This window comes from Monodon monoceros, unplaced genomic scaffold (assembly GCF_005190385.1).
Source record: "Monodon monoceros isolate NGI ecotype Baffin Bay Population unplaced genomic scaffold, NGI_Narwhal_1 Super_Scaffold_21, whole genome shotgun sequence".
Taxonomy (NCBI): domain Eukaryota; kingdom Metazoa; phylum Chordata; class Mammalia; order Artiodactyla; family Monodontidae; genus Monodon; species Monodon monoceros.
The window spans coordinates 14,233,663-14,252,258 of NW_021703778.1; the positions used below are offsets into that span (position 1 = coordinate 14,233,663).

General features: G+C 37.5%; 1 protein-coding gene across 1 annotated transcript in view; it reads left to right on the plus strand.

Annotated features, from left to right (window-relative positions):
• Positions 1 to 18,596, plus strand: part of NEBL (nebulette) — a 339,097-nt gene that overhangs the window by 171,311 nt on the left and 149,190 nt on the right. The window contains exon 4 of the mRNA XM_029237018.1: positions 4,460 to 4,567. Coding sequence (XP_029092851.1) covers positions 4,460 to 4,567 — 108 coding nt within the window. The remainder of the gene's footprint in view (positions 1 to 4,459; positions 4,568 to 18,596) is intronic.

The window sequence follows — 18,596 nt, forward strand, 5'->3', positions numbered from 1 at the left end:
CCAGAAAGAGCCTGTTAAACCAGAAGTCCAGTGTGTTGCTGCTCTGCTTATAGCCCTCACCTCCTTCTGGTCTTACTTCAAGGTCACTTTCTCACTGAGGCCTTCCCTGACCACCCTATTTAAAAGGGCAGCATTCCTGACCCTTCTCCTCTCACTTCTTGCTTTATTTTTCTCTTAGCCCCCGCACTGACATACCATTTATTCAACTTATATAAATTTCACATCTTTTCTTTCTCTCCCGCTGTAATGTAAACTCCATGAGGCAGGGATCATTGACTGTTTTCTTTGCTGCATTGTTCCCACCTCTGGAACAGTACTTTGCTCATAGTAGGTGCTCAATAAGTATTTGTTGAATGAGCAAAGAATTAAATAGGTGAATATTTGAGGAGATTCCAAAGAATGACATTCCTAGAATAATTTGCCATTGTTATTTGTAGAATCATCATAAAATACTTTTTAACAGGATAGAGGACAAGAGACCAGAGGTGATAATTTTATAGCCAATGCTGAAGCATAGGGAAGAAAAGGCATTTTTAGTGGGGACAGAGCAGGAGTTTCTAAGAGCAGCTTATATGAGGCTGAGTGAATACTTTTTGAGTTAATGTTAATATATAAGAGCACTGCGATGGACTGAATGTTTGTATCCTCCCAAAGTTCATATGTTTTAACCTAATCCCCAATGTGATGATATTAGGAGGTGGGGACTTTGGGAGGTAATTTGGTCATGAGGGTGGAGCCCTCATAAATGGGATTCGTGCCCTAATAGAAGAGACCCCAGAGAGCTCCCTCATCCCTTGCTCCATGCGAGGTTACAGTGAGAAGATGGCCATCTGTGAACCAGGAAGCAGGCTCTCACCAGACACCGAATCTGCTTGCACCTTGATCTTGGATTTTTCAGCCTCTAGAACTGTGAGAAATAAATTTTTGTTGTTTATAAGCCACCCAGTCAATGGCTTTTTTGTTATATCAACCCAAATGGACTAAGATAAGCACTATGGCTAGCAATTTCTTTCTAAATCTCATCTAGATCTGTGTTTCTTAGCTTAATCTCCCAGCTCTTCCTCCTTCTTCAGCCAAATGGAGCCATTTTCAGTCCCTGAATATGGGGTTCCTCTCTTACCTCTGGGTCTGGGCCACACTCCCGTTGTCTGCTTCTACTCCCCTTCTTTCTCTCTCCCCTGCTCCCTCCCTTCTTCCCTTTCTTATTTTTTGTTTTTTTTTTGCGGTACGCGGGCCTCCCACTGCTGTGGCCTCTCCCGTTGCGGAGCACAGGCTCCAGACGCGCAGGCTCAGCGGCCATGGCTCATGGGCCTAGCCGCTCCGCGGCATGTGGGATCTTCCCGGACCGGGGCACGAACCCGTGTCCCCTGCATTGGCAGGCGGACTCCCAACCACTGCGCCACCAGGGAAGCCCTAGGACTGTTCTTTTTGATGTTCTATGACAGACACTGGGTAACCCTTTCAAGTCAAGCAAGACTAATACGATGATGATAATGCTGGGCATTTGCACCATACCTTATACCTTCTGAAGTTCTTCCCTGTGATTTATCTCACAGGCTGATTAGTTAAGAATTTATCAGAATCTCTAATTAGAAATGAGGAAACTTTGGCTCAGAGAAGCTAGGAGACCTGTGAGGTGACTGGTAAGTGACAGGGATGGGATGTGAAATCTAGGCTCTTGTCCACTAAAGCAACGCTTTTTCCCTGATACAATCCCCTATTTTTATAAACTCGTAAATCTTGTGTCACAAATAGAAAGAACCAGAGTGTAGAAGTAAACGAGGAGAAATTCACACGTTAATAATTCTGGGAAACTCGCTGTACATGTGTGTATGTTGTAGGCGTGTTAGGGGCGGTGTATTAATCAGAATTCTTTTGGTTATTGAAAGGAGAGATATTGGCTCACTTAACTGGTAAGCCTGGTGGTTCTGGCTTTAGGAAGAGTTAGATCCAGGTGCTCGAATGATGTTGTCAGGAGTCTCTCACGATCTCTTGCTGTGCTTGCCTGTGTGTTGGCTTCATCCTCATTGGGTAGTGGCCAAATTATGGCCAGCAGCTTCAGTTTTACAGCTTGCTAAACTAGCCAGACCGTGGAGAAAGAGCACCCCTTTCCCAAGAGTTCCTACCAAAGTCCTAGATCTGGGGCTCTTGGACACACACCAGATTCAGTGCGGGGGCCGATTCCAGGGCCCAGCGTGCAGTGCTCTCACTGGTTGGATGGGGTCATGTTGTGAGGGCAGAGGAAACACATGAGACTGAAGAGAGGAATCCTCTTACCTCTCTCTGACCTTTGAGCTCTTTTTATTTTTATATCCACTTGTCTCTCAGAATCAGACTATGCATACCTGGCAAACCATCACATATAACATTTAAAATTAGACCCAAGTAGAGAGATAGGATGTAAGTGGCTGGGAGTACAGAAAAGAGAGGGACTGACTGAGGGCTCCGAGGCTCCCTGTGTGCAGTAAAGATTTACTGGATGGATTGGTGCTTGAGTTGATGCTAAGAGTATAGGAGGCTTGGTTGTGGATCACCCCATTAAAAAAGGATTAAACATCTTCTAAAACTCGGCAATCCAGTTGTGGAAGTGATTGTATACTCTTCAAAACTAGTCACTTAATGTGGCAAGCCCAAATCAGATGATTCTTATGTGTCTTGTGAATGTGGAAAGGACACTTAAATGGTAATTAACTCAAAAGTTACGATTCCAAAATTTACTGTTTTTTTCTTTTCAGTTCTTTCTTTGGAAATTGCCATTAAAAAAAAAAAACCCAGGCTAATCACAAAAAGAATATGTGATTGTGTCTTCTCTGAAATTGGTGTTAGGGATGTTAGAACTTGGCTTATAGATTTTTCTTCTTATTTCTTCATCCCTGTTGCTACTATAACCGTGCCATCTTTCTTACTTTTATTATTCTACTGCTCTGCACCTTAGTGCTTACTTCCAGCAAAGCTAAATGTCTTCCCTGCTTGGTTAGGCAGAAAATACTGAGAAGGTACTGGTGTGTATCTTCACACATGCTGGGAGATTGAGAGTTAGAAGGCTAATCTCATTCAGCATTTTCTGTAGAAGAAAAATAATGTGGTTTATTTGACCTTTTACTCATGGAAATAAAGTAAGGGTTTTAGTACTTTTATACATTTAAACGAAACGTGGAGGGAAAATTAGATATTCTTAGGCTAAAAGTGATGAGAGTATCTGTTTCTTTTTATTTATTGGCATCTGAGGTTTTTTTTTTTTTTAAGCTCTTCAGGTAAAAGGAAATCTTCCAGTAGCCTCACGGACAGTAATGCCTGAGAGAATTGAGTATTTAAATACAAACACGACTCAACAAAAACAGTCATTCCATGATCAGTTAAGGAGACTTTTCAAATTTATATAGAAAGTAGCATTTACAGAATCATTTTTATTAGCTACCCTAAATGTTAATTATTAATTTAAGTTTTAATTTGAAGCTGATAATTATGAATGTGAAAATGGGGATTATATGAGTTATCAAAAATATGTTTCCATATGTCTTGGTATCTAGTCTTTTAAAGAAATAAGACCAGTCCAAGTGATGTAACCATCTCAGTCATTAACAAGCAGGATATTTAACTGGTGTGACAGTTATTGTCATTATGCTAATAATAGGAGGTGGGGCCCTAGTAAGATTAAGCACTAGCTATTCCAATCCCCTGAGGAAACTGTAAAATTCAGCCTCACTGGGTTGTAATTAGAAAAGAAATATGTTTAAATACCGAAAAAAACTTAGGTACCTCACACAGTATGCCAAGGGCATGCGCTTGAAGCCTTTTAATCTCTAGGTGTGGCCTGTTCTATAAATATTTTCATAAGCATTTACATAGTCAACGTTTGGCAGTACAACATTGTATAATCATATCCACATGCTTTGCCTTATGAAACAGAATGAAAACTTTGTTGGGACAGGGCTGCTGTTGATAATGTTGTATGTCTCCCTCCTCCATAGTGCTGTCCAGGCTCAAAATGATGCTTTGTCACTGACAAGACAAGCCATGGGAGCAAATTTAACTTTCTTTTTCCACATTTTTGTCAGTTTTAGTATAACTATTAATGATGATAATAATAACTATTATGGAGTACTTGCTTGCTTCTTGTGGGCTAGGTATGTGAATTAAGACATTTGATCTTATCTTTCATCCTACTAAATAGCATTATTTAAATACTATTATTGTTGTTATCATCACCATTTTACAAATGAGACCACCGAGGCACAGAGTGGTTGAGTAACTTGCCTAAGGTCACACAGTGGTTGCTGGAACACAGACCAAGCAGTCTAGCTATGCACTGTGCCACCTGCTAATAGAGCTGTTCCTGGAGACTCTGCTTCCAGTTTTAGCAGCTTATATGGCCCCCGTCTGTCCTGAGTGGGATTTGTGATTCTTTTGCTTACTTTTCTTTTTCTTCCTTTCTTTCTTTCACTTCTATTTCCGTTAGGTCAAGTACAAAAGAGATTTTGAAGAAAGCAAAGGAAGGGGCTTCAGCATTGTTACAGACACTCCTGAACTACAGAGGCTGAAGAGGACTCAGGAACAAATCAGTAACGTAGGTGACCTTTTGTTCAGTGATGTAATACCCTAACTTTTATTTCTGGTGAGAAAGTGAAATTGGGCAACTTGGAAGTGTTCTTATTGCTGTGGGATGCAAGCAGTACTCAGTATCCTCAGAAAATATGCCAAGTTAACCTTTTAAACTCCTTCCCTTTGATTTCATCACAGTTATCAAGAACCTAACACTTTAATAGCAGTGACTACAGGCATACCTTTTATCATGCTTTGCTTTATTACACTTCACAGATAATGTGTTTTTTACAAACAGAAGGTTTGTGGCAACCCCGTATTGTCAGATTATGGTTAGCATTTTTTAGCAATAACGTATTTTTAAATTAAGGTAGGTACATTTTTTTAAACATAATGCTATCGCACACTTAATAGACGACAGTATAGTATAAACATAACTTTTATATGCACTGGGAAACCAAAAAATTCATGGGACTTGCTTTATTGTGATACTTGCTTTATTGAGCTGTTTTGGAACCGAACATGCAATATCTCTGAGGTATGCCTGTATATTTCTGAATACACTTTTAATTTATTTATTAAACTGATTTATCTAGTAAATTATTTAGTAAATCAATTTAATTAAATAAATTAATTGTGTATTTAGAAATAATAATATTGCTATTAAAAGACATTATTGTAATTTAGCATCTTATTTCTTTTTGAATGATTCTCATCTTTTGAATTTTTCCAAAATAGGACTTGTATAGGTAAATATTAAAGCCATCAGTTAATTTTTTGCACTGGGATAGTATACAATGTATACATATAAGGTTAGCTATCTGGAGAAATCTCATATTTGCTAATTGTGTATATTTAAGATTTCATATTTTAAATCAGATATTTGTTGAAATGGCATATTACATCTAATTTTTGAAATAAACATTTACCTATGAAGTTGCTTTGGATTTGAAAGCTGCGTCTTGTTCAGTAATAGTGTTTTCTTGAAAAAGAAAATTGAGACTAACAGAAGTTCAAAACATATTAGGGACCAAAATTGTTAACCGAGTACTTATTAAAAGTGGTAATTATGTTTCTTCTAAAGTATTATATGAAGTGCGTCAAAATGAATTTTTTTCCAGAAAAAAATTAACTCAGTGTTAGGTATTCAAGAGGAAATATGAATGAAAATCAACAACTGTGTACGTGATATAAAAGTATGAGCAAATATGCAAGAGGCATACCATTTTTCACGAGAAGTCTATTTTGTGTGTCACTTGTACAATCACCAAAATTTGTGTGTCGAGATGTTTTAAGTTACGTAGCATTAATTTCTAGGAAATTTTTAATTAGCAGATTGTTTTAAACTCACTGGTATTTGGCCATCATAATAATATACATATATAGAGTAACAATTTGCAGATAGAATCATAGGCTATAATCTGAGAAAGAATTTTATGTGTCAAAAGTTCAAAAACAGAATTATTCAGTATTTTAAAAATTTATTTAGGGAGTGAGAGGAGGCAGAGCAGAGACTTTGTTTTGCCGCATTCCCTAAGGTTTATCCATTGTTTGCTCTTTAAATGGACATTTTATTTCAGTAAGGACTTTTTTGTTTGAAGAGAAAGGGTTGAATTTTAAGGATTCATGGCTTTTGTCCCTTAGTTTCTCTACCCCATCCTAACAACCCCACCAGTCATTAATACTGAAGATTGAGTCCATCGTCTTTCTTCCCCTTCATTTCTTTCCTTAAATCAAAACCCTATTTTTGTTTTTTAAAATACAAATTAGAGATATGTCCCACTGGCAGTTACATTCAGTAATGTTTCTTTTTTTTGGATTACTTTTGGAGAAGCTTTTTTAAAAAATAAAAATAATGCTGCATAAAACAAAGTTACATCATAAATCTTCAACTATCACAAATTTATTTCAAAAAGAACTAAACATTTCTACTTAAGACATCTACATGACAGCTAACGTAAGGATTGCAGTTGATTCAAAGGTAAGCCTTTTACTTTATATTCAAATTAAGTTATTATTCATATTTAATAAGAAAAGAACTGATCATTTCACCAACCTTTATCATTAGCAGGAATATACATTTTATTCAATACCAGAGGCTGTTTGCAGATCCATTCTTAATTATGCAAAAAACCATAACCCAGGTACGTATAAATCTATATTTATCATATACATAGCAGTATATGCAAAATACTATTTAGATTAAGCCTGTAATGTAGACAGTGCTGGTTTTTAGAAGTATTTAAATTAGATAACATCTTTAAAAAAAAATTTGTGCCACTTTCTTGATGTTAGCAACCGTAGATAGCAGTCTTATAAGTAGTTCTTTTAGCTGTGATGAGGCGTATTACTATTTGGATAGCAGTAAGAAAATATAGATTTCATAATATTACTGTTAGGGATTTATTCTTAACAGTTTTACTGAGAAGTAATTGACATACATTACCGTATAAATTTAAGGTGTGCAGCGTGATGGTTTGATTTACATATATTGTGAAGTGATTACCACAGTAGGTTTAGTTAACATCATCAGCTCAAATAGATACAATAAAAAGAAAAGAAAAAAAAATTCTTTTTGTGATGAGAATTCTTAGGACCTACTCTCTTAACTAGTTTCCTATATATCATAGAGCAGTTGTACGTATAATCATCATGTTGTACATTACATTCCTAATACTTATTTATCTTATAACTGGAAGTTTGTACCTTTTGACCACCTTCCTCCAGTTCTCCCTCTCTCCACCCCTCTGGTAACCACAAAACTGATCTTTTTTCCTATGAGTTTGGTGTGTGTTTTGTTTCTTTGTTTTTTAGATTACACATATAAGTGAGATCATACAGTATTTGTCAATAAGTCTCTGACTTATTTCACTTAGCATAATGCCTTCAAGGTCCATCAGTATAGTTGAAAGTGGTAGGATTTTCTTGTTTTTTATGGTTGAATAATATTCCTGTGTGTGTGTGTGTGTGTGTGTGTGTGTGTGTATACACATACATACATATATCTCAAAACTTCTTTATCTACTTATCCATTGATGGATACTTAGGTTGTTTCCATGTCTTCACTATTGTGAATGAGCATGGGAGTGCGGATATCTTTTTGAGATAGTATTTTTGTTTCCTTTGGGTATATTCCCAGAAGTGGAATTGTTGGATAATATGGTAGTTCTGTTTTTAATTTTTTGAGGAATCTTTATACTGTTTTTCATAGTGGCTGCACCAATTTACGATCCTACCAACAGTGCACAAGGAGTTAGGGATTTACTCTTGAAGAAAGGAAGCTGTTAAATATTCTGAGGTCTGTTGAGTTTATTATTCATTTGTAAGGCTACAACTTCATGAATTTTCCTGTGACCTCACAGGTTTTCCATATTACTCAAGGATCTTTTTTCCATAAGAAACTTGGGTTAATCTGAAAAGTGGTACTCTGGGTAGTCTAGTTTTCTGCATTGCTTTCAGATAAACCCAAACACTGAAATTTATTGGCCAGATCCAGACAGATAATTTTTGACAGTGGCCTAGATTGTGTCTGTTTTGGGAGGAAGAAGGTCAGACTGAAGAGACACCAGCATCTTCCTGCTGGAGATGCTGGGATGGAGTGGGCTTATCCTGAAAATCACAAGGGATATGAGATTTGAGCTCCAGGTTTAATGTGGGTTGATGTAGGTGGGTTCACTAAGTCAGGGTCTTTGCGATCTTTATTTTTCCATTTGCTTCATTTTTGTACTTGTTTTTAGTTTATCTTTGAATATTGTCTGGATCCTTCTAAGCTGCCTAAGGACTAAGGAAAATATAAAGACATAAAACAGTGGATTTAATGACAACTCCTAGGTGTTTTGGGTAATATGTTACGGATGAATGGGCATTTTTGATTGCTTGTGTCTGTGTCAGTGTTATGAAAATTTTCCAGACACTCTCATATTCATTTGTCAAAGATTTGAAATCATTTGGAAATGCCTACTCAGTCTGTTTATGTTACTGAGGTGTGGGATGAAATACAACTGTAAATTTGAAATTGTGTGTAATGAAAAGGGTGAGAGCAGGTTTAGCCTTAACTTCTTTCTTTTGGTGTCTATAATGCCAATATATTGAATCTGGAGATTTATTAAATGCTACAATTTAAAATTCTTCTGCTATATTACTCTCTTAGTATAGCTGCAGAAAGAATAAGAAAAGAGGCAGGATTTCACAATTTACAGAATGGTTGGAAAGAAAAAGAACTGGTTCCCAAAATAAAGAAAAAAATTTTCCATGAAATTCCAGAAGATGTCTGACTGCTTACCCCACCTCCCTAGGTCATACATTCTAGGTCATAAATTCAGAAATGGCAGAAATGTCCTAGTACACCCTCATTACTTAGTGATATTTTAGGAAAATGTTCTTAAAGGACAACGTACAAATGTGAATTGAGGAATTCCTGTGCATTTGAACATTAAAAAAAGCCTTTTCTCCGTTGTCCTTATAGCTCTAGCTTGTGTGGGTAATTGTAAAGGCTGTTTCCAATTCATGTGGTTACCACCTTCAAGTTTATAATCAGTACATTCAGGGAACCTGCAGCAGGATAGCAAGGCAGAACCACCACCAGACATCCAAGGGACTCAGTCCAGCCTGAAGAAGATTACTGATGTGTTTCAGTTTGCCTGTTTACACACTAATATAAGCTGTATTTTCAATTAGCTGAGACAGTCTGTGGATAAATTGTGAAATAAAATGATGAAGTTCAACCCCGAGAGACTTTGACAATCTTTGTGCTGTAGATAAAATCTAGATGTTTATTTTCTAATTTATTTCAGGTGGTGGAGAAATATTGTGTGACGGGGAAGGGGGAAAAAAAAAAAAACCCAGATGACAAAATCTTGTATTTTACAGAGTGACTGAAATGGTAAGTGTACCATTATGTGATTTGTTAAGATTTGTGCCTTGACTCACAGAGGAAATACTTCTGCGTATGTATATGTATGCATGCATGTGTGCCTGTGTGTGTTGGCTTCAGTGGGAATCTCTAGAATTCCCTTTCCTTAGATCACTGGCCCACAGACAATACAGACCATAGTGTTTTCATCTGCTCTGTATTCTGTCCCTTACCCTGTAAGCATCTATCCGTATGGTTATCTATCCTGTTTCCCAAATACCTCTTTTCACTGCCATTTTCACAGTTAGCATACCCAGAAATGCTTGCTTGCTTTACAGGAAAAGTTCAGGTTGAAGCCTTTCTTCTTTCTTTTTTTTTTTTAACATTATAGAAAAGAGTCTCTCTGTAATTTGATATTGAAATGTAATTATTTTTAGCTTTTTTGAGACAGCTACATAATTTTTCATTGACTTCTTAGAATGCAGAATAAATTATGTGCCCATTAATAAGCTCACATGGATACTGCTGATTTAGTTCCCTGAGATTTTGTGAGTTAGCTTCAAAAATATTAGATTATTGGAGGTAAACATGGCCTAATAACTGAATAGCAGTGTCTATGGACTATTAAAAGATTTGATTCAAAGTTATGTTGAGTGTAAGGGTGAGCATGAGGGTAGGGTTGATTATCTGGGGATCTGGTCTCTGTTTGTAATTTAAATAAATCATTTTGACAGAGACTGACTGTGGCCATGTTCAAGCTGCTGATGGTGTGAAATTGAGTTGTATGGTGGACAGAAGACAAGCAGTCAGGAGAAATCCCCAAAGGCAAAATTTGTTATGTAATTGGGTCAACTCATGCATGAAAAATGCATGCTAATTGTAAACTGGTAGCAAAATTATAGTGTATGAGGCAATTAGGGCTTATATGAACCCGAACAACTGACATAGAGTTTTTCTTTTTATTTTTATATTGAGCAAACATAAGATTTTTTTTTAAAGGTGGGAAAGGTAAACAACATTCCATATTGAAATAGATTGTTAATTTTGTTCCTCATACGAGAAGCGTTAACTGTTTTATAACCAATGAAAAACTGATATGGAATCTTCTGATTTTGAGTAGTGAAATCTAGTGCACCAAGTAGTTTGAAAGGAGAATGGTTATTTCTGTTATAACAGACAGTTTGTTATAACTCATAACTGGGCTGGTTAACATAGGTGATTAGTGATGAGGTCAGTGGCTTCAGTTTAAGCCCTTGAAATCTAGTATTTTCACAGCGTGAATTTATGTGTTACCTTAATGACCCAAGCTTTATCCCCATCTTATCTCAGCCAGTGACTCCGATGCACTGCTGAGTAATAGTGGGTCTACAGCATTACCTTTAGAGCAGAGATCGAATATGTCAAAGAAAGTGATAGGGCAATAACATGTATTTTCCTTATAATACCTACCACATGTATGAATGGTTTATTCGTTTCAAAACACTTTGACATACCCAGTCTAAATACCCAGATCCTCTGAACAACCTCTCCTTAGGGAAGGTATTTCTATGAGGAATACTTATAAAAGTATTCATGAGAAAAATGTACGGAAAATTACCTCTTCGTCCTTTCTCATCTAAATCCGTGGTTTCCCTTACACCTGGTTTTGCTTTATTTTTCCACCTAGGGCAGAACATCAAAGGTTGATCTCTTCTTTTTATCCTCAATTTTTTAGCCCCAGTCACTTAAAGAAACAAATACATCCCAGACCAGTAATTACTTGTGCATGGCAAGTACAAGAGTTTTCATTGTAAAGTGGCATTGTCTAAAGAGGAGTTTGGGAAGGGCCCCCATAATAAAAGAATTAACACATATGACTTCTTTTTGGAAACAGAGATTAAGGATTCAGCAAGCAATTTCTGAAGGTCCTTCTTTTGTGAAATCCCTTGTCCCCCGCCCATTCCTTTCTTTTCAGTCCTGCTGTGTTCAGGCCCTTATCCTGCCTAAGTTATTACAGGGGTCTCCTAATTGGCCCTATCTCCTTTCAAGCTCTCTCAGCTCCTTCCATTGTATCTTAAACACTGTCACCAGAGGACTCAAAATATCTTTTTCATCATGACCCTAATTATAACCCACTAAAAAACTTCCCTTGGACCTCCCCTTTGAGTAGGATAAAGTCTAATCTCCTAAACTCCTTAATTTCTGACTCTAAGGACCCTCTACAATCTGCTCCTAAATTATTTTTCACCTTATCTTTCACTGTCCTTCAACACTATTCTTCCATTTCTTATAGGCCTGGCTATTTACTCTGTTCTGGGCTTTTCATGAGTCTTTCTTCTGGTTTGGAACAATTTCACACTGTCTGTTAATTACATTCCCACCCCCTTATCCCAGGCACACATTCAGACCCCAGGAGTAGCGATCTTTCTGATCTCTGGATCATGACAGTACTTTGACGATAGCACTGTTACCTGTAGCACCGACTTCACACATTGCATTCCACGTTTTGGTTTTAATTAACATTTCATGTGGTATGTGTTTTACCTCTCTAACTTTGTGAAGATGAAGATTATCCATGTCTTCTTCAATTTATGTTTTGTATCGCCAAGAATGATGCTTTGCACTTTACCTTTCTTGTCACATCCTTAATTTAGCCCTCCCTATCCCTTGCTTGGGTTGTGGGAATGGTCTTCTGACTGTTCTCACCTGTCATTCTACTGCCTCTGCTCCCTCGTAAGCTGTTCTCCTTGTGGTTTCTTTCAAGGTTCTTAAAGTGCACATCTGATCTTGTCACTCTCTTCCTTAAAATCTATCAGTGTCTCCCCATGACCTTTGGGTTAAAGTGTAAAACCTTTAGCGTGGAATGAGGCTGTCCCTGGTTTAGTGCCAGCTGAGATCTCCAGCCTGGGGTCCCTCTTGGACCCTGAGCCCGATCCACTTCAAACGTCTGTCTGGAAGGCTGATTGTACCCGCTCAGCGGTTGTCTTTTCTCCCATGACCTCGCTCTGCCTCTCGCCTCCCTGGCATTGTGGTTCTAGAGTTGCATTATGAACTATCTTCCTCCTGGACTGAACTCTATGAAGACTGGGCTGTGTCTTTTTCTCTTTAGCCCCAGGGCCTAGCGTGGAGCCAAGTTTGATAAACAAATGAATTGACTTCTTGTGCCAACAGATCTTCGTGGCTTCTCACTCTGCCCAAGGCTGCGGGGCTCTGGGATGGCTTACCCAGGACTACCACTGATTAACATACCCATTTTGAGACTTTGAGGAGTGACTCCTTCTAGCATTGTGTGAGTTTCATCTTATAATAGAGATTATTACAGGAGTTCTAACCTTTCTATATTGATTTTAATCAAACATCTCTTTTAAGATCTGTGTAGATATCACATGGATGTTCTTCCTTAAGACTCCCAGATCTTTCCTCCATTCCATCATTTTCTAGCACAAAGTAGTTACCTAAATATACTTGTTCAGTAAAGGACTGAATTCCTTTAAGGGTGTCATTTTCTCCATTTCTTCATTTTTTTTTTTTTTTTCTTTTACTAAAGAGTCTGCCTTTCCATCTGAAACCACACAACTCAGACAGATTGGGACTTGCACTGACAGGCCAGGACTTGAACTCAGCCAAAACCCAGATTGGGACTTGAACCCACTGTCTTTTAATTGAGATCACACACCTGGTCTCAGGACGTAATGAAGCTCAGATTCTTTATGTCTCATTGCAGAAAGAATTCAGTGAGAGGCAAAGTGATAGGTAAGAAGTGGATTTATTTAGAGAGATATACATTCCATAGACAGAATGTGGTCCGTCTCAAAAGGCTAGAGTGACCTTGGGAGAAACACACTCCACAGACAGTGTGGGCCATCTCAGAAGCCAAGAGGCCCTGAAATATGGGGTGGTTAGTTTTTATGGGCTGGGTAATTTCATAGGCTAACAGGTGGGAGGATTATTCCAACTGTTTGGGGGAATGGGCAGAGATTTCCAGGAATTGGTTCACTGCCTACTTTTTGGCCTTTTATGGTCAGCCTCAGAACCGTCATGGTGCTGGTGGGTGTGTCATTTAGCGTATGCTAATGTATTACAATGAGTGTATAATGAGGCTCAAGGTCCACTGGAAGTTGAATCTTCCACCATCTTGGACCTAGTTGGTTCTAACCAGTTTTTGTCCTGTCCAATGGCTCTATCATTCTTTTAAAGGTTGTGCCCTGCCCCCTTCCCTCCTGTTTCACATCTACTTCTCAGTCTAGGCAAATTAAACTTTTCCTAGGATATGTGCCACAGTCGGGTAGGGAACTAATCTATCCTTTCAACACAAAATTGCTAATGCCTAGAATAGTGGTTGACACGTAGCAGGTGCTCCATAAATGTGTGTTGAATAAATGAATATAATAATATTTAAAATATTGACTAATTTTGCACATTCTTTCTCTTTAAACTTCTCTTTGAAAGAGCATTCTTAGCTTTTAAGATTGCTTTGATTTGGTTATTTTTTTTCCTTTTGTGCTGCTTGATAAACACCTATTTTTCACTTTCTCCTATTTTTACTTAAAAAATCAGTGATTTCTGTGGTTTTATCCAAAATTATAGTAGTATTCTCTAAGTAAAGCAGGACCATTTGGTTTCTAACGTGGCATTGAAGAATTTCATCATATTAGAAATGCAAGGACTGCCCATATTTTAAAATGTCGTAGCCAGGGAACTCTTTTTGATGAGTAAGTACCTGAAAAAAATAGGGCTTAACAGTAGTCTGTTTGGGCAGACATAACAAAAAATATCATGGGCTGTGTGGCTTAAACAGCAGACATTTATTTACTCACAGTTCTAGAGGCTGGAAGTTCCAGGTCAAGGTCCATCTGGGTTGGGTTCTGGTGAGAGCCCTCTTCCTCATTTGCTGATGGCTGCTTTCCTTTCCTCAGTGCCTGTGCATGAGAGAAGGAGACTTCTGGTGTCTCTTCCTCTTCTTGTAAGGACATAAGTTGAATTGGATCAGGACGCCACCCATATGACCTCATTTAACCTTAATTACTTTCTTAAAGGTCCCCATCTCAAATACAGTCACATTGGGGATTAGGGCTTTTAAGATATGAATTTGGGGGTGGGGCACAATTCAGTCCATAACAGGGCATTATGAGAAATGATCTACATAAATCACAGGATAATTTTGAGATAAGTAACATATGTTTTAGATATGCTTAGACACATAAGCTACTATCATAAGCCATTGTCTTTAGTGGAGGTAGATGATATCGCCTGTTGCTATTCCAGGAAAACTTGCACATTCAGTTTTTAAATTTTTTCCTAGTTTCAAACCGAACAATCTTTAAAAAAATGTCTGGTTCCTCTTTCCAATCCTTAATTAAGGATTAGGGCCAATTGGCCAATTGGCCCTTTCAGGCCTCTTTTGACTTGTGGTTTTCATCGAGGGTCATTTATGGAAACAAAGGTAACTCACAGGTGTAATTATATTTTTAAGTTCTCCAGGCCTCAGTTGCTCAGAATATAGACTTCACGTGTCCTGTGCTGGCAGCTTGACCTGGGTGGATATGAAGAAAAAAGAGGGCAGAGGTGTGACAATAGAAAAGAAATATTCCCATGCCACAGGGCAAGTCTAATAAAGACTAGCTTTTTTTTTTAAAAAAAAAGTCTCAATTTCCAGTACATTATACAGATTTAAAACTTAAAAAGTATCTGAATTTTCTTCCAGATTTTATTATACCTCTTGGGACGTATCTACGGTGAGCACATACTAAATGTTGAAGAAAACACAGGAATCTTACAGATATATGTGTGGAGTCCCCACATGTGTCTATCATTAATAATTATGCCACAATTATCATTTCAATGGATTTTTGGAGGTAGGTTTAAAACCTGTTGTTTTTTCAGTTAATAGGTGTCATAGTCAAACGTCATTTTAACTTATTAGGAGGTCATGAGTCAAGGGAGATATTATACAGAGATTTAATTAAAACCCATTGGTAACCCAAGCCAAGTTTAGACAATTAAAGAAAATTGCATGACTGGAAGTTAGAAGAATGTTTTTCTTTTTCAAGCATATGCAGATATGTTCTCTAATTTGCATTTCATTTTCCTAGAAGAATTGTCACGAAAATTGCTTTTCTTTATTTTTTGCTTATACTTTCTACTTTAGCTTTCTTTTCTTTCCCCATTGTCAAGGCTGCTTTGTAGGCTTTTCCTTTTCTGTACAGAATCATGTGCAATGATGCTTGTAAAAGGATAGCTCCAAATTTCTGTTTGAGGGACTATTGCTTTTGTAAAGTACCCCCAGACTTTTCCAAGGACAAGAAGCAATCATTTTTTTGTTTGCTCACATTTATGATTTATTTTTCCTCTTGTGGCTGTATTAACTGTAACAAAGCCAACTTTTAATTGAGTTAAGCTTTTGTATCATTGCCTCCTTAGAATTATGAAAGTGTGAGAATTTGCCTGTGTTTATTAGCAAACTGTGAAAAAGGGTATAGATTTAGAAGAAAGAATAAAAGAAAGAAACCTAAAAATATCATTCTGTTCTTCCTAACACTTCTTATTTTTGATAGACAGAATTGATTTCCCCAAACAAAGTGATTTAAATATTTACTTTTGTTGTATAATTATTATAGGTCTTTGAGGGCAAGCAGCATTTCTTGTACATGTTTGAATCCTCCAGAACAGAGTGCTTTGACTGTAAATAATGATAGAAGTAGAAGTTGCCTTCACTGTTCCCTTACGTGTATATGCATGTTTGTTAAACATTAAACGTTTGCTGTGGACATCACATTCCACCAGCCCCTGTAGCTTGCAGAAAAAAAATGAGAAACCACTTTTTGCATGCATTTATGCCCAAGCTAGAATGCGTGAAGTGTTTGGGAAAGGCTTTCATGGAGAAGGAGAGGCTTAATGCAACGTAAAGTCACAAATGAGGGACATGGCATTGAAATGAGCAAAGGAAGAAAGGAATGAATGTAAGGTTAGGAACACCCAGCATCTACTTGTGAGAGTGCAGAGAGAGACACCATCACTGAAATGTAGATTGAGGCAAGATTATTGAAAGATTAGTATCATATTTTCAAATGTGCAGATTTCAAATGTGTACCTGTAAATCTGTGCCCGCCCCCCCATTTCTTTTTCAAAAGAAACCACTTTTGAAAACAATTGCTGATTTAACAAACATTTTGAGTGTTTGCTCTGTTTGCCAGGCACTTTGCTAGGAGGTAGGGATTTAATGAGAAATAAAATAGATATGACCCTTGACCTCATGGAGCTTATAGGTTACCCTATAAAAGGTGAGCAGATAATTGCAGCACAGTGATAAGTGCTTGATAGAGGGAAACACTGTGTTAATATCAGAAGGATAAAATAACCAGGTTTGGGAGGTAAAGAAATCGAACCCTTGCCATCATTGTTTTAAAATAGTTTTTGGAGAATTTTACTGAATCATTTTCTTGAACAGTGATTCATACAGTTCATTTGTATAGTAGGTGCTATCAGTTTTGTTTTTCAGTTTTCCTGTGTCCTGTGTTTGTTTTCCCTATTCCCTGTTTGCCTGTCAGTATGGGCTTCTGGAAGCTATCATTAAAAATTTATCAAACCATAGTATTATATATAAAATGTAAAAAATGCTCATCTATAGAAGAGTAATCGATTGGCTTATTAATTTCAGGATGGCTAAAAAGATCAACATATAAATATTTGCATGCATTTAAAAGTTCAAATACATGTTCTCTGTATCTTGGTTTTCAGTGCTTAAGAAGTTGAAGGGTTTTGAAAGTAAAACTATGGCCATTTTTCTTCATCTCCTCCCTACTCCCAACCTTTGTAGCGATAGTTCTGAGTTAAAAAATTTTCATGACTGGGTTCAAAATACATGGATCTGAAAGAGCCATATATGAACGTGTGATGTGTCCGTTAGCACACATATGTAGAGTGTACGTACGTGTTTGAGTAGAGAGGTACTGAAATGAATTGCTAAACATCGGTTGGTGCTATTTGGTTTCCACTTTCGGTGTTCTTGGCCCAGTCTGTGCTGACAGCGAACCTCTGGGACGTCCCCTCAGTGCTGTGGGGTCTTTTCCTGCCAAATATCGTTCTCTTGCAAGATTAAATAGCTGAATCAGTGTGGCCCGATTCTCGATCCTGCTGAGAATATTGACTCCTGGAGGTTGTAATACAGATTAGCTGGTGAGAGCTCTGTTGGAAAAATAAAGTGAGTTTCTCTAAATGAATTTAACAACCGCTGTGAACCTTTCTGCGTCCTCCAGCGTGAATGCGTATGCTGGCAGTTAACCATTTATTTCCCTCATTTCCTCCAAAAGTTGCTCCAGTCCACCCCTGGGCGTTTATTGTAAATGTTTTCGTAACTTTATTTCACATTTATGTTTCGCTCGATAAGGCATTTGGCATGTTAGATTACTAAGTACTGTGAAGGGTAGGTCATTATTTATTTATTTAAGGAGGAAAACCAGTTTTTGTACTTATAATTTAGTGTCACTTATATAATTAAATAAACCACACCACAGGGTTATTTAGAGTAAACTGGCTAGCCCATTGCTTTCTGATCACAGACATCATGTTATTGGTCAAAAAATTGTGAAATATTTAGCACGAGGCAGGACAGACGGCTAATATTATTTGCGTTGCTTCCAACCTCTATTCCATGACTATTTCTGCTTCCAGGGTTAGATTATAATAACCTTTGAGGGTTCTAAATTCTACAAAGATTATGGTGCTTCCCCTTAAACGAAATATATTAAAATAACCTTTGAGGGTTCTAAATTCTACAAAGATTATGGTGCTTCCCCTTAAACGAAAAATATTAAGAAGTCAACAATAGACCTCTAAAGCCCAGAACACACAGATACCCTGAAAATGATGAGTAGTTTGTTAGATTTTCTGATTGCATGCTTCTGGATAACTTCATCGAACTCTTTGCTATTTTGGGGGTGCCTCACGTCACTCATGTTTATGAAGCCTGTGCTCAGTCTGTTTATGAGACAGTCCTTCCATCTGCTTCCTACGTTCTTACCCATTTGTCTCCTGACACCTCCTCTGTGTGTGTGTGTGTGTGTGTGTGTGTGTGTGTGTATGTGATTTCTCAGTACAAATGTCTGTGACTGTGATTTGTAAATGCCAAAGCACGACACAACTGGAAGGCTCTTAAACTGGTGAGTGCTGTGTTTACTTTTGCAGATTACTCCTTAGATCATCACTGCGATTATTACAATAATAT